This window comes from Astyanax mexicanus, chromosome 2, assembly GCF_023375975.1.
Source record: "Astyanax mexicanus isolate ESR-SI-001 chromosome 2, AstMex3_surface, whole genome shotgun sequence".
In the NCBI taxonomy this organism is placed as follows: domain Eukaryota; kingdom Metazoa; phylum Chordata; class Actinopteri; order Characiformes; family Acestrorhamphidae; genus Astyanax; species Astyanax mexicanus.
Genome location: NC_064409.1, coordinates 15,269,951 through 15,286,574, shown reverse-complemented (window position 1 = coordinate 15,286,574; position 16,624 = coordinate 15,269,951). Strand labels below are relative to the sequence as shown.

General features: G+C 37.5%; 2 protein-coding genes across 4 annotated transcripts in view; one reads left to right on the top strand and one right to left on the bottom strand.

Moving 5' to 3' along the window:
- Positions 1-3,718, top strand: part of terfa (telomeric repeat binding factor a) — a 285,122-nt gene extending 281,404 nt beyond the window's left edge. For 2 of the 3 annotated variants that reach the window (XM_049473501.1, XM_015605580.3), the window contains 4 exons: positions 918-1,064; positions 1,291-1,370; positions 1,847-1,872; positions 2,807-3,718. In XM_049473501.1, coding sequence (XP_049329458.1) covers positions 918-1,064; positions 1,291-1,370; positions 1,847-1,872; positions 2,807-2,965 — 412 coding nt within the window. In that variant the 3' untranslated portion in view covers positions 2,966-3,718. The remainder of the gene's footprint in view (positions 1-917; positions 1,065-1,290; positions 1,371-1,846; positions 1,873-2,806) is intronic. The other variant, XM_015605582.3, reaches the window with a different exon arrangement.
- A 602-nt stretch (positions 3,719-4,320) lies between these two features.
- Positions 4,321-16,238, bottom strand: LOC103037731 (ras-related protein Rab-19). Its single transcript, XM_007229829.4, has 5 exons — positions 16,175-16,238; positions 15,829-16,097; positions 14,040-14,870; positions 6,245-6,428; positions 4,321-4,950 (listed from the first exon to the last, which is right to left on the bottom strand). Exons 3-5 carry the CDS (start codon positions 14,232-14,234, stop codon positions 4,673-4,675), a joined length of 657 nt encoding a protein of 218 aa, XP_007229891.1. The 5' UTR covers positions 14,235-14,870; positions 15,829-16,097; positions 16,175-16,238; the 3' UTR covers positions 4,321-4,672.
- Between the last annotated feature and the right edge of the window lie 386 nt (positions 16,239-16,624).

Below are 16,624 nucleotides of genomic sequence, written 5' to 3'. Positions count from 1 at the left end.
TTTGAAAGTTATATTAAAATGTATTTTATAATCAGAAAGTTTCACCACAAAAATACATTTAAAATTCCAAATCATGAATGATGCCACTTAAATGTTCAGCTTAATAAAATGTTTTGTAAATTTATAAAATATAGAAAATTCAAATTCAAATACTTATGTCAGCTTATGTTCTGTATATCTTGACCGTCTTGAAAGGGTCCTTAAAATGTTTCTTCATAGAACTGAAAGTGGTTCTAATGTGATTTTGCTTAAAGAACCATTTATAGCATCATAAAATTGGAATGGTTTTGTAAATCATTGTGGCATTTTGCTTCTAAAATATCTATCTACTTTTATTTATTTATTTATTTAATCCATTTTTTATTAATTTGTGCCCATTATCTACCATGTCATTTATAGAAGAATAGCAAAAATATTTATAAAAATAAATAAAATATTGCTTTTTTCTGAGGTTTTATTGCCCAAGCGGTCATGTTGCTTTGCCATCAGCAGCCTAAGCCTGAGAGCACAATTGACCATGCTCTCTCTGGGCAGGTAGATGGCGCTCTCACACCCAATCACTGTCATTGTGATGCTGGCCAGCACAGGTGTCTATTAGCTAACGTATCAGAGCTGGGGATCTAACAATTTCTGCATGTATGTTGACAGCCTAGTGATGCTATATTTGTGTATATATTTGGGCTATATAGTTTTAAAAGAGGCAGTGACTGACTTCACGTATCAGAGGAGGCATGCGTTTGACCTTACCTTCCTAGTGTTGGGAGCATTGCAAGTCATAGAGAAATCATAGTGAGTGGGTGGGTTTGTCAGCTCAGGAAAAATTGGTATAAAACATTTGTTATTTTTTTGTCTTTATTGAAATAAAAGTAGATTAAAACTTGGTATGAATTGCTCATAACATTGCTGTTATTTCACAGGAAGAGTATTCCCAGTGAACCAGAGCCTGCGTCACCTGAGCAGCCCACAGAGCCACAGAACTGTTCCACTCCCACCAGGGTGGCATCCCCCAGCCCCTCTTCTTCTGACAGCACACCTGTTAAACACCACAACCAGATCAAGAAGAGGTGATAATTTTTAAAAACTCTTTAGATGTCCTCTGGTTTGACTGTTTAAGTCTGCTTTGTTTAGTTAAGATTTTTGGTACTTGGTAACTGGATGTGACCAACAAATTAAAAATGAAAGTATTTTTTTCCTTTCTTCTGCATAAATCATTACTAGTTTCACCTGTTAAATCTTTCAGATGAGTGTAGTATGCGTATGTGTTATTTAATACATTCTTTTTTACTACAGGAACTGGTTGGATGTGTCAGGAATACCAGACGATTGGAGTGATGAAGAATCACTATTTGGAGCATCTACATCTGTGAAGGGTACTTAATTTTTTTTTTAAACAGTTCAATTTACTCATGTATATGTTGTTATTGACATTATTTTAATTGATTATTCATTTGTATGACCTTTACATAGATCAGATGTTTAGATGAAATATCCTAAGGATATTCTAAATGAAGTGCTTGGGAGCAGCTTGAGAGGGAGATGGATGTGTTAGAGGGTGGTAGGTGGTCGGATGCTGGTTGAAGGGTTAGGACTAGGTGTACAAAGATCAATGACTGTTTAAGAGTTAAAACTGAATGTGCCTAGAGGGCATCAAGAATTTAGGAAATGCAAATTCAGTGTTTTATTCTTGCTATAGATAGCCTTACATTGATTCACTGTATTACACTAAACCTTTACAGAAGAAAACTTGTGGGGAATGTGGAGATATGAAAATGTGCTGTCATTTTGCAAAAAAAAGGCCAAATACTATTTTATTCTTATTCTGTCTTTTTTCTTTGTTTTTTTTTAGCAGACACTAAAGGCACTAAAAGAAAGGTAAGACTTTGCAGTTTCTTTTAAATCCAGTACCAAACAAAACAGTATCTAAACAGAACAATGCCAGTTCGTGTAATACTCTAATCAAAGCCATAGGATTTTTATTTTTTTATCTTTTTCTTTTTTTTTACTAAGAAAAAGCATAAAATCTGAAAAAGTACCCTGACATGTCACATTACATGGGACAGAACTAGTCATATCACATGACTTTGCCATGTGTAATGGAAGCTATGGAAAGCTGCACTGACAGCCAGGACATTTGTGTGAGGTCTCCTGCTCTAAATGTGGATGTGATGCAATCATGTGCTGTCCACTGTGGGCAGTAAAGCCTTCTGTGATGTATTTCTCATACACACAAAACACTGTGGACCGAGCAATGTTAAATGCCTTCTTTTATGGACTTCTGGACTTCTGGACACCAACCATCAGTCCTCACTCAACTCTGAATTTTCATGTGTACTTTCAGTTTTTAATGCCTCACAACTTGAGGCCAAATGATACTCCTGCGTCAAATCTACATCATAGCGTACCCTGCTGGGGCAGTTTCCCTGAAAAGAAGAATATATAGTCAAATATTTACCTTTGAATGGAAAATCTCCTGTCAAAATACTTTGTAGTCCAAGACTAGGCAATAATAATAATCTGAGAAACTGCCTTAAAATAAAATAAAAAAATCTGTGAATGTATTGGCTGGTTGCAAAGCTAAAATCTAATTATTGTCTGACTCATGTAAACTTGGCTTTTTCTATCTAACTGTGCAAATTATGTAAACAGATTGATTGGATTACTGACGACCTCCAATGTTCTGCAGTAAGCTGATCATAAAGTGCATGTAAATACACTTATTGACGTGGAGAACACCAGGAACACACTAGCTGGGTGGTGTTTGTTTGGAAACTTAAAATCAGAAATGTTGGCTCTCTTTCTATTTCAGAAGTGGACTGAGGAGGAGTCGGACTGGGTATGCCAAGGCGTGGCGAAGTACGGAGAAGGACGCTGGGGAAAAATCAAGAATATGTTCCCCTTTCAAGGCCGCACAGCTGTGAATATCAAGGATCGTTGGCGCACAATGAAAAAGCTGAACCTGGCATAAGTCTGCGCTTCCTAGCTCTGGTCCTGGAGTAGCTCTGTCCTGTATCCTGCATGTTCTAATATTTTTCTGGTCCAGTTGATCATATTATTAGGGCGGTTTTCATCCACCAAAACATGCAGGACCATGGGGGTGTTTCACAAAGCCAAATTTCTTAGTTTATCCATAGTCTGGCTTCCTAATAAGAGAACAGCTATAACGTTTCTATTGAAAAGTCCTCACGTGTTGTCTTAAAGGAGAAATCCGGTGTGAAATGGTTTTGGGGTGTACTGAAACATGATAACGAGTGTGAACCCCCAGCATACAGAAAAACAACGCTTTTAGCCGATGCTCTCAACAGGTGAACAAAGGTTGGGCTGTTCGACAAAAGTTCATACTCATTATATTTCATTACACCCCATGTCCATTTCACACTGAGTTCTCCTTTTAATTGTCTGGCTAACTAAGAATAGTGTGTTTTTGTAAAATACCACTCTGGACATTCAAATGTAGGTTTTTTTTTTTTTTTTTTTTGGTTTATTATTATAATTTTTTTTTTATTGCTTCGGTTAATTCAGTGATTTAGGAACAACTGATTTTTGGTTTTGTTTATTACCCCTTGTGGTATCCTAACAAGTTTTGTTCTTTAATAGAAATTCAGTTACGAAAAAAGCCTCTTATTCATTGTTTTCCCTGTGTTTGATGAAACATTGCATTGAGCCATATCAATTGTATATTATAATTTTCTTTTAAATAAATGTTCTGTTTCATTTGCAATTGAAGTTATCTGTTTATATTTGTGATGGATACGAAGCCAGACAACATGCTTCCTCTTGTATTCTAAACGTTCAAGTGGGGAGCGCTCATTTATGTGCACTTAATGATGTATTCATAATCAGATTTGATTTCTGCAGTTATGTGATTATTTAAGTAGTCATGTAAGCAGCACAATATCAGAGTTTTGCAAAGTGATCTTTGGAAATCTAGATTTATGCTCAGAAATTAGATCTTAGTAAAATCTAGTTATGCCAAATGCATGTTACGCATTGTTTAATTAATTTGAACTTTAGCTTAAACTGTGTATTGGAAAGAGTCTGGCAATACAATATGCTATACAATACATGATTTACAGTTTAACATACTGTAATGTATTGCTGTACTATAAGCAAGGTGATGTAATTTTTTTTTTTTATCACGTTTTTGGAAATCAGTACGTAATTGGCCACAATGTTGTCAAAATTGCAATCATACCAGAGGTGGAGTCAAACTCCCCTGCTCATTTGGTAAAAGTGCCCCTTCTGCCAGACCAAGCTTCCCAGGCTGCTTTCACTGAGTTTACAGTACATAATAATAAAACAAAAGACAAGACAAATGACAAGTAATCTTTCAATTTTAAGTTTAATGACACTATGCAGTCCACTTGTCTGGAAATATCTGCACTTGTTGCACTTCTTCACAGCTTTTTCAGGTAAAAGGAGATGTGTTGTAACAATCCTTCGGATGAAAACGTGGCTACCGATAACAGACACCCAGATACTGCTTATGGTTTCATCCCTGTAGCGCAGGTGCTGTAGGAATACAGCCAAACAAGCATCCACTGATGTTCTGAACATTTGTTCTGAACATCTTTTCTGATCCTTAAGAAACTCAGAATGTGACTTGATGGATAGGGAAGTACTTGTTCTTCAGACAGTCCCTCAGTCTCCAGTTTTAGAGTCCCATTTGGGTGTGTCAGCACTCGCAGACCTTTTTCTCAGGGACGGGTGTGGGGCTGATAATGGGTCTGGAGCTGGAGCGCAGTAAAAGGCGATTGACCCGAGGATCGTCCTCCTTCACCGCCAGTCCGTTCCTCGCTAGCAGCTCCCGGGCCATCATCACGAAGGCCTCCTGCACATTCTGGCTTTCCTTTGCAGAGGTTTCCAGAGCTACTAAAATCCCTCTCTCCTTGGCCAGTGAGCATGCCTCGTTAAACTGAACCTGCCTCTCAGATTCCAGGTCACATTTATTACCTGCAGAAGACAACAGACTGTGAGTCGTAAGTGCTTTAAAAATAATAATAATATAAATCCAGCTGTATCCAGTGGTCCAAATTGTAATATTTATCAGTGTGCTGCTTAGCGGCTCTGTGCATTTTACATGATGGTTTTCTGCGGAGTAGGGATATGCCATATTTTATTCTACGCAGTATCGCCAAAATCTGTCATGAAAAAAACACTACATAATATTGTTGAAAGCAGTCTATTTGGTATGTATTTTACTATTTAATGTATCTACTTTGGTTTGTTTGCATTTTAGTTTTGTGGTAGTTTTTTGTTGTTACATTTTCTTTTTTTGGTTACATTTTTATTTTGTTAAGCTAATATTATTTAATACCAAATCAGGGTATTGATAAGTTATCATTTTACAAAGTAGACAAATGTTTTTAGATTTTTTATTTTTTTGTTTCTACTGGCTGTATGAATATTCAGTTTATTGTAAAGTTCAGTGTCACAAAAATACCAGAAAGTATCATGATATTATTTTAGGGCTATATCAGCATTCTTACTGAAGAGGCATTGTACATTCTGAACTTGCTGTCATTATTAAGAATATATAATACTGCAAGTAATTGATTTATCACTTAATTTATTCATGAATCTTATACTGGCATTAACTGTGTTCAAAATGGTGCTCTTATCACTAATCAGTTTGCACTTTTATGTAGTGGTTTCCAAAAACATAGTGCCATATTTTTGGCCCTAACTAAGACGTGAAATAAGGTTTATACATTGTGTTGTTCATAGCGGTCTATATAGGGATGTGGATTTTTAAAGGAATGGTGAATATGGCACAGTTTCGGATGCAACTTAAGGTTATCTAGATATCCTTGCTATACTTCTACTAGGAAGTTTATTTTCTGTAATATATACACTATGCTAGCTAAGCATGCGTTGAGAAGGTAGAGTAACTTTTTAAAACAGACACAAAAAAAGTAACTTGTTTTGTTTTTATTTTTTTATTTTATTTCTATTTTTATCTCATTTTCTCCCCCATTTACATGGCCAATTACCAAACACACTCATTAGTACTCCCCCTTTCACTAGTAATGGTCCAACACCAGGAGGATGAAGACTAGCACATGCCACCTCTGATACATGTGAAGTCAGCCACCACCTCTTTTTAAACTGCTGCTGATGTAGCATTGCTGAGTAGCATACATCAGCTCACATCAGATTTGTACTCGAGTTGAAACCTGCATGAATTAATATTCTGTAGCTTTCAGGAGGACTTTTAGGCTAGAAGATGTTGTGCTTTTGTGTTTACCTATCACGGCTAGAAGGACATTGGCAGCTCCGTACTGCTCCACCTCATTGATCCAGTGCGAGATGGACTCGAAGGTGGCCCTGCGGGTGATGTCGTAGGCGATCATGGCCCCGTGTGCACTGCGGTAGTAGCTCTGGGTGATGGTGCGGAATCGCTCCTGCCCTGCTGTGTCCCAAACCTGCATCTGTGACACAAGATACCATGATGAAGCTTTTTTTTTTTTCCAAGATCAATTTTTGATGTTCTTACTGCAGATGCTGGGCAGTAAGAACATTTCAGTTTTGTAAGACACTGTACAAAATGAATACTCCAGCCGCCAGAAAGGTTTTCTTAAAGGAGAACTCTGTTGTGAAATTGACTTTGGGTGTAGTAAAACATGATAAATAGTACTAACCTTTGTTGAATAGCACACCTCCGTTCTCCCGCAGCTTTACGAGATCTAGCAATTGTGTGCAGTTTGTCTAAACAGGCTAGAATGGGTTTTAATGGGGCATATTTTGCCCCTGCAGAAATTTTTTTTTTTACACCATTATCAAGGCTCAACATAACTTTACGCCTCATTGGTAAAATTTGAAGAGCCCTGACATTTAAAACAAGGCATTAAGAACTTTAAAAGTGCACAAAAACTTTATTAAAAACCACTGTTTACATTTCATAGTGTAACCTACATCTCTGGGCGGCACCATACAGTGATGAGCACGTAATGTTGCAGCCTCGAAGGACACAAACACGAACCATTCTGTCTTAATTTCCTTCGCCTTCTCCTCTATTATGCCGGTTGAAGCTGCAGTCCGAGCACAGCACACATTCCAGGCACATCTTTTTCACATGTACAGCATGCATTTCCGTCAACATTACGTGCTCGTCACTCTACTGATCATGACTTTACTGTAAGATGGCGGTGCCTGGAGATGTAGGTTACGCTACAGGTTCTAAACAGTGTTTTTTTAATAAACTTCTTATGCACTTTTAAAGTTCTTAATGCCTCGTTTTAAATGTCAGGGCTCTCCAGATTCTACCAATGAGGTGTGGAGCCCCTTTGAGCCTGGATAACGATGTACAGTAAATGGGCATGGCCCATTAAAACCCATTCTAGCCTGCTTGGACAAACTGCACAGAATTGCTGGATCTCTGAAAGATTCGGGAGAACGCAGGTGGGCTATTCAACAAAGGTTAGTACTCTTTATCATGTTTTACTACACCAAAAAAAACACATTACACCGGAGTTCTCCTTTAAGAGCTGTGAACTTCCTTTCTTCATAATGGGCCACGAAGTGTAAGTTTAGCATCTTGTATTTGTTTTGGCAATCAAACTCTTTAAACATTATCTCAAAATAGCGGCTTCACATCAGTGTATAGTCTTTTTAGTCTGCCAAAGTACAACAAAACAATGCTGTAGAATTATAATGTTTCTTTTAACAGAAATTAATATGTTCTGTAACTATTGCTACACTGCTTTTACACTTGTCTATGTGGCTCCTATAGTAAGTGGCACATTGGTCATCAGTGTGAGATTTTGTAGGCCAAGAAAACCTTTTCTGATAGGCTCGTTTGGGGCTGGAGCTCTGATGGTGTTCTACTTTGATGGTACATTAATGAATTGTATTTAGTGTATTCAAATTATGTTGGCATTTAACTGAATTCATTATTTTAATAAAGTCTTATTTGTGTATCATCTGGGAATCACAGCACAGTAGAAGAGTCCACAACCACTCCAGAACCTGGTAAATCTCTATGAAGGGTTTTGATTTGCCATTCTAGTAATCAAATTCTTGCACGACAGTAGTGCTAAACCATATGTGAGAAATTTATATCACAATATACAGTACCAGTCAAATGTTTGGACACACCTCATTTTATGTTTTTTTTTTCTTTTTTTGAATTTATTTTCTGTATTGTATATTAATAATAAGACATGACAACAATTAAAGGACACAAAACAGTGTTTGTCCTCCATAATCCCCTGACCAATTGAGATGGTGATTTAATTGGGTTGAGCTGGAGCTTCACAGCATGAAGGAAAAGCAGCAACTTTTGTTCAGCACCTCCAGGAACTCCTTCAAGATGCTGAGAAAACTATTCCAGGTGACTCTTCCTCATAAAGACACTGAGATTAAAATACCAAGAGTGTGCAGATCTGTTAACAATTGAATGAGAAGAGGTCTGTCTAAACTTTTTTTTTATTTCATTCGATACGATATAAATGCAGTATCGATATATAAACAATTACTAAAGTTCCTGCTTTATTTTTCCACATGGTGGCACTAATCAAATGAATATGATACATCTGAGGTAAAGAATATTGGTTGTCAAATTCTGTGAAACTGACACCAATAAATCCTGTTGTCATCAATCAAATGTTGTGAAGTATCATAGAGAATTGTCTTCAGATATACTGAGTATCACAGAAGCACAGTATCCTGATATCATTGTTATTGTGGCCACCATAACACACGTTTATACCGTATCATAAGATTCCCTGTGATCACCAACCCTAACAACTGCTTAACAAACTCACTGAGACGCATACATTCACAAATCTCTCTGCTATGGCCGGGAACAGTGATATTAGCTGTTGAACAGGACGTGTTGGGTGTGTAGATGCTGCATCAGTATTGGGTTCCACAGGGATTTACTCACACCCCTAACATCTCCACTCATTAGGGAGAACACAGCAACCCATAGCAACCTAACACACCTGCTACCTGCACGCCAGCCTCCAGCCTGACATCCTCTCTACTCAGCTGTGTCTGTGCTCTTTAATGAGGTTAAAAATCAGAGATTCAAGCATGATCCCGTACCTGATGCCTGATGTCTGTTTTAGTTCATCTAAACTAACTCAAATTACAAGATTATTGGTTGTTTATAGGAGTCGATGTGCAATGTGCAAATGATTCCCCCACTCCCACTGTGCAGTTATAAAGTCTTGCACATTTGAGAAAGTGAGAACGATGATAATTAAGAAAGCTGTGTGTCTGGGCAGTAATCATTTATGAGTAAAATAAAAAAAACATTATAAAAGCAGCCAAAGAAATAAATTTGGCACTGAAAGTTTTTTATGGCTTAAAAACATAAAAATAAAAATAAGATTCAGCCAAAATTAACATATGATGTACATGATTAATCATGAATTATATCTGACTATTTTTTTGGTACGCAAATTAATCAAGATACAAAGTTCACAGAGCCTGGAGGCGCATTAGCAGTTTTATTTTGCGATATAGAACAGCGTCACTTACTGTAGAGTATAGAAGGAGTTTAGAAAGATTGCATTTTCATTTATGTTGATATTTAGGTCCCTCTCTCTGTCTGTCTCACACTTGCACACACACACAGCTGCTGTAACTTACAGGTGGAATATGGAGCTACACTAGTGTTTATTTCCCCATTAAAGCTCTCTATTAAACTCAGAGAGCAACTCAGCACATTACAATATTCTACTTTAAAAAGCATAAATAAACTATTCTGAGATGGTATAATACAGTAATAAAAGGAATTTCTAGTCTGCCCGACACACCACAGTACACTATACATACTATCTCCCTCCCAAAAAACAGCATTTCATTTTTTTTATCATGTTTTTAATCATGATTAATCAGAAAATATTGTAAATCATAAAAAAGCCATTGACGCTAGTAATATAAATACATAATTCATTTTTGCCAATCTAATGCTGATATTTTAATGTACATTTATAATATCTGAATAAAAGAAAAGTTACCTTTTTATCAAATAATAACAGTTTTATCTAACGAGTGAACAGAGTGTACACAGAACACAGAAAGAACTCACACTAATCTTTATACCTAAACCTAAAAAAATTAAAAGTCTATAGAGTACTGGTATTGCAAAACAAAGTATTGCAATATATTTCCATATGTTACACCCCTAGCTAAAAGTGTATTTAGAGCAGAAAACAAGGAACAAGTCAGGAGTCGGCCACTTCGTGTAACCTGAGAAACAGGCACATTTAGCCCAAAGCTAAACAGTCTGGTCTAAGTGTTAGTGGGCTGGAGACATTAAGCACACAGGCATTCACTTTCACTGGAGTCAGAGTGATTTAAAGCCTGAAGAGAATTTAGGTGTTATGATACATTGTGTAATAGTAGACACTTCTGGTATTCATTTCAGTGTTGAATTCACTTCAGAAGTGTAAACTGATTCCAGTCTACAGAATATTTACACTATACTGTACAAGTATTTTTTTCCTTAGTTAAAACTGGTATAAAAAGTATTGTAATCCTACAGAATTAAAATCTATACTACCCCATTATATTGTTATATTGTATTATAAAATGCTATTTTAATACATTATATTAGCTCTGTCTCAATAACTGTTTTGTACGATATGTTGTCTGAGAAATAAGCCTGAAAAGGCTATTATTGTGATTTTAAGATCATGTTATACTGTTATGATAGAATACTATTATAGCAGCGTAATATTTAATGCAATTATATCCCTTCAAAGAGCAGGTCACATTTAACTATTAAGAATTAGACAATAGAAATTTGGAATTTTAAATGTATACAAATGTTTTATTATCTTACACACAGTAAATATATATTTAATGCATTTGCTGTGTTAAGAATAGGAATTCACAGACAATAAAATCTTGTCAACTGTGACATAAGCCCTATCTGGATAGGATTGGTTTCTCAGGGGGTCCTGGGGTAATTTTATCTTTTATGGGGGGGTCCACTTTGAATTTATTTCCATTCGGAACGACCATGTATGTGCTTTTCTCAGATGTCCTCTGAGAAAATTACAGGCTGTATTACCTACTGTTTTTCACTGAACTTTGTGGTCTTAAGGTGATTTTAGTCCCGTCCGGATTCACATCTCTGTGAATGAAATGGAGGAGCTACTCAAAATTATATTACTGAGTAAAAGCGTGAAATATTTTTCACAGACGTCCATCTAAGAAACTAATCCCGTCCAGGTAGGGCTTTAGGGTGTTTTCACACCTGAGCCTTTTAATCCGTTTTAATCAGATCCTGGTAAGTTTTCACACTTGTGGCAGTTTGTTTGGACAGGTGTGAAAACAATAATCACACTTGGATACAAACCAAAACCCAAATGAACTCTGAAGCAGTTCATTACCTGTTTCAGATCAGAGCAAACCAACTACAAGTGTAAAAAAAATTGCGTTTAAAGCACCTTGATTTTCACAAGTGTGGTAAAAATCTTTAGTCATTTTTTAAAGAAGCTTTCTTCTGCTAGTTTGCTTTTACCTCCTGATTTTACCTAGTTTACTATCAGAATTCATCCGATAGTGAGGAACAGTAGAATAACAGCTGATCACAAACTTTCACACATAATTTCCTGTGGTGATTAGGCAGTGACACACATGGCAGAAGATGTGGGCATACCACACATTCCAGTCTACCAGTCTCTGAGGTTTAACAGGTTCTTCAACAGCGCAGTCAGTCAAGCAGGTGCCTGGGGTGAGGCATTAAACAGCTTAGCCATTCCCTGCCCACTGAAGAGGTCATTAACGGCGTTTATTACCCTAACACACCTTTCAACCTGCTGGGTATTAACAGCAGCTACCTGAGAAATAGTCAGCTGAAGTCTCAGTCTCAGTTTTGCTCAACATTAAAAATGGCAGTGGTCATGTTTAGCTTGAGCTAGTGACTCCACTGCCCCCATGATTTCCACTGATACTGCTCAGTTCTCTCTGTATCTAGTTATCTCTAAAAAGTTTAAGGAATCAGCACAAATACAGACACAATAAAATGAAGGCAGAGCAAAGACAAAAGCCTCTGCCTGAATCTGTGAAATTGTGGGAGTGATGTAGCCAATGGTTTAAGCGAAACAAGACCACGGCCATGGAAACGATAGAGAAGAAACTCTGGCAGGAAAAAACATACTGCTTACACCACTTCCTCTTTCATCATTTTTGTAGTAAGTTTATTACCACCACTCTCACCATGTTTGTTGTCATCCAAATCATTGTCTCTGATCTGCCATCTAAAATGATGTATTGCTTAAAATCTATGTCAGTGTAAAAGACCCAAAGGAGTATATCTTCACTGATGCTTACATCGATTTAAAGGGGACGTATTCTACCTTTTTGTACACAAGTTAGAATAGGTCTAGGGACTATAGAAAATAGGTTAATGAACTTCTTTTCACAAAATCACTCTCACATAAAGAGATCTCACCATCTCACAAGTTTTAGTCCCTTTTAAAAGAAACCGTTTAGGGGCTCTGTCACTTTTATGCAAATAAGCTGTCACTGGCCATGCCATGTTTAGAGTGCCATGCTTAGAGTTTGCCACACATTAGTGTTAGCTAACAGTGTGCTAACACTTGTGCTAACAGGCAAAACACAAACAAGCTAGTTCATGCTTGACTGCGACAGAAGCACAAAACCCATTAGTTTTCAGCTAATTTACGAAAAATCGGTGGATGGATTTGTTTCTTGCTTGGTGTGTTCATAGGGGTAGTTGTGAGCCAAGTGAAAATACAAAAGTTTATACTAATACAATTATATATTGTAATTAATAGAGTCTTAGTAACAAAAGAAGCTATTATTATTTAAAACATTTTACTCTGTCTGTAGACTCTGTAGACTTTTGGAGAAGATGCACAAACACAGACAAAACTAGCTTAGAGTACATCTAGCTAATAGTTCAGACAAAACACAACACAACCACTGCCATATGAACACTATCAGAATTAGTATAAGGTATATTTTCACAACTGCATCCACTATCAAAGCCATGTTTGTTGTCAGAACCTTTTAACTGGAAGACTGGAACTTTTAAACGTCTTCCAGTGGATGTATTGCTTCATCAATGTCAACATCAATGCCAGTGCAACGGATGCATAGAAGTATGTGGGTAGTTATCATTACTGCATTTAAAACAATTATATTTATATTTATATTGGTCTGTGTAAAGTGAGTATAAATGAGTATTAAGATGGCCTAAGGCAGTTGGTGGGAAACAATGCAGTGTTGAAGTAAACCAGTAGAGCTCGTCCCTCCGGGGCCACTGCTGGTTTGACTGGTTTATTTTGGGAGCATGGCCTTTCAGTGACTTGACTGTAGCAAGGATACACCTTAACACTGATAAGGATCTGAAAACCATCGAACAAGTTCCTCCACTGAATTTACTGTTTCCTTTACATAAAGGAATCGGCCAACTTTCTTTTTCCACCTTATGACTGTTATGATCTGTCGCGTGTGTTCCATTACCACAGACCACAGACAGTCATTTTGACCTAAGCCTGGACTTCATTGCTCTTTATAAGTATGTTATTGCATTATTAGTGTATCATATCATTAGTCTTGTTCAGTAGCATAAAATTATTTTAAAAAGTTAAAAGCATGTTTCTCTCAGTAAAAATGTTTTCCATGACAGACCTAGTAACTGTATAATTAATAGGAATGGATCTGATTTTGGTCTTTAAAAATTCAATCTTTTTCCCTCTGTGTGCATAAATCTTCAATCCCCTTCAAATCTTATGTGATCAGCCATTGGTCTGCACAACAGCTATGTATGGCTAGAGCTTAATTAATTACTTTGAAAATCTCTTTTCAAATCCAAACAGAAGCTGTAACTTTAACTGAAATGCATTTTAAAATGTATCGATATTTAATAAAACTTTATTGAAGTGGAAACCGAAGCGAGTTAGAACAATTGATAGCCAACCCTAATTACAGCATCATGCCACTATATGATCATTATAGCAATGGCATAAATAGGTCGTACAAATTACTTAACAATAAAATAAAAACAAAAATGCTCATTGTGGCACATTAAGGGTACACATAAAAATTAAACTGACCTTTACTTTTTTACCCTCTATGTTGAGGGTCCGAACGGTGAAGTCCACTCCAATGGTGTTCTGCTGCCTCTCAGAGAAGAGTCCAGTCTTAAAGCTCTGAACCACACAGGTTTTTCCTACATTAGTGTCTCCAATCAGGATAATCTTGAACAAGAAATCGAAACAGTCGTCCTGTTCCTGTCCAGCCGGCTGCATGGTCAGTTTTGTGTGGTAGTCAGACTTTAGGTCTGACTGGTGGTCAATTTGACAAACCTTTAGGGCGTCAGTTGGCTAAAACTCAGCATTAGAAACTATCCTCAGGTTGTGTTCTGATGGTATAAAAGCAGACCATTCCTAACAGTGCTAACTGTAACTGTTTTTTTTCTCTAAAACTTCTCTTTGTCCCTCTGTAGATATTCCCCTCCAGTCTCCTTCACACAGGTGTGTACAACAAAGCAGTCCACCTGTAGAGCCTTGCTGCCTCTTAGCAGCCTCTCAAGTGTCCTCCTCTCACTGTTTCTCTCTCAGCTCCCATGGCAATGCAGTGAACAGTGCACTAAACAGGCACAAGCCCTGGCTGAGCTTATTAAAACTAGGATAGGAACTGTCTGCTGCTGTCCTCTTCATATCCTCCTCCATGGACCTGTTCCTCCAGACAGACCCGTGCTCTCAGCACCTGCCCTCTCTTCCTCTCTTTCACTCCACCCATCTTTCAAACCATTCACACGCCTTATCTGATACTGTTCCTGCCCGGCCTACTGAATGAAGCTCAGCACAGCTCAAGTCCCACCCATCACTTGTATGCTCTGCCACAGTAAGGAGAGTCTGAAACCACACAGAAGACAGCACTTCCTGTACAGAAAACACAGTAGTTCTGTTTTTGAAGATGCTTTTGTTTCACAGAAAGTGCACATGGGAAATACGTTCTTCAAGAACTAGAGCTGTTGATCAATTTTAAAACGAATTGCACAACTGTCTCAGATCAATCATGATTAATTAAATGTTTTCTTCTCAACACTTTTTACAATGTAAAATAAAATAATGAATGTAAAATTTACACAATGATAGATAGATAGATCTAGGAGGTCTCAGCAGTCGCAATGATGTGTTTACAGTGTTTATATAGAAAAATATGCTAGAAATAAACGCTAATATGTTAAGACCAGAGACTGTAAAAAAAGATGGACGCCGTGTCGCCGTTCCCATTCATTCAATGAAAATAAAGCCAAAATCTTTCGCCATGTTGGCAATCCTGATACCCGAGTCTGCGCAGTAGAGACCAGAGGAGGGAGAAAGACTGTGGAGAGACAGCCTACTCATTTAAATAACCCCGCCCCTGAGGGCTACCTCGAGGTCACAGGCTGCAAAGCGGAGCGGAGCGGAGCTGACGGTCTGTTATTGGTCCCGCCCATAACCAGCCCTTTTACAATAACCACACCTTTTTGAATAGAGCTGAACAACGTTTTTAAAAACGTTCTGTGGGGATATAAAATTTTGACAATATAAGCAGAGGTTACACTAGCTGTTGCATTTTAATAAAGAAGATAGAATTACAGTATATTAGAAAAAAAAATTCTATTTTGCAATTGAAACCTATGGGGATGGATGGGGTTACACAGCTTTCTGAAACTGAACAGCAGGGGGCGCCCGACCTGTGGTGGCTTCACTTTTGAGAGATGACGCTCTGTCCAGCTATACAGTACACAGTCTATGGTTAAGACAGACAGTTATGTATGTTTTGATAAGTTGCCTAAGACAGAAAAAAACATGAGATTCAGTTTTGGCTCAGTCTGATTAAAATTATACTCACTGGGCTGCAGAGTGATCCAGTGGCCTAAAGTGCTGCCACTATGATCGGGAAATCGCTGGTCCAAAACCCGGTCATGCAGCTTGCCATCAGCTGTTGGAGCCCTGAGAGAGCCCAGTTGGTTTTGCTCTCTCTTCCCCTCATTACTCCTAGGATGCGTTGGCTAGTCAGCAATGCTGCATCAGCAGCAGTTCAAAAGGAGGCGGTAGCTGACTTCACATGTGTTGGGAAGGCATGTGCTAGTCTTCACCCTCCTTGTGTTGCGGCAACACCTGTGAGAGTAGCAGCTGAATGAGTTGGACAATATGACAGAAAATGTGAACATTTGTATTTTAAAATTTGTACTCACTGAAAGAGTAATTGAGAGATGTAACAAAAAAGATGGGATGTTGGGATAAACAGTGACACTATAGATTAATAGAAAAGGCTCAACCTTTCGGTACAGGGCTTATTTACACTGGGTAAGCTATGGTGCTAGATTTGTGTTGTATTCTACCCAAAGTAGGCCTATATCACAGACACCAGAGAGCTGTGTAGTGTATTGTAGGACTTTAGGACTTTACTGCACTTGTTCAAATCCAAAACAGACTAGATTTCAGCAAATAAAGAAATTAGACTAGGAACCAAATAGCAATAATGCTTTATCTTGTGATTTGTCTTTGCTGCAAACACATTTGTATTGCCTAATTGTAACATTTAATATTTTTTAAAGAGATAAAATTAACATTGATACAAACTTAGAGTAGTCTTTTGGTCTGGCCCTCCAAAACTGTCCCAGTGTAAAATATATATATATATA

What these genes read in the sequence shown, in the direction of transcription:
- LOC103037731 (XM_007229829.4), bottom strand. Translation starts at nt 14,234, where the DNA reads ATGCAGCCGGCTGGACAGGAACAGGACGACTGTTTCGATTTCTTGTTC. An exon ending in TAGAGGGTAAAAAAGTAAAG is followed by an intron (nt 6,429 to 14,039) that starts GTCAGTTTAATT and finishes CTTGTGTCACAG; the next exon opens with ATGCAGGTTTGGGACACAGC. An exon ending in TGTCCTTCTAGCCGTGATAG is followed by an intron (nt 4,951 to 6,244) that starts GTAAACACAAAA and finishes TGTCTTCTGCAG; the next exon opens with GTAATAAATGTGACCTGGAA.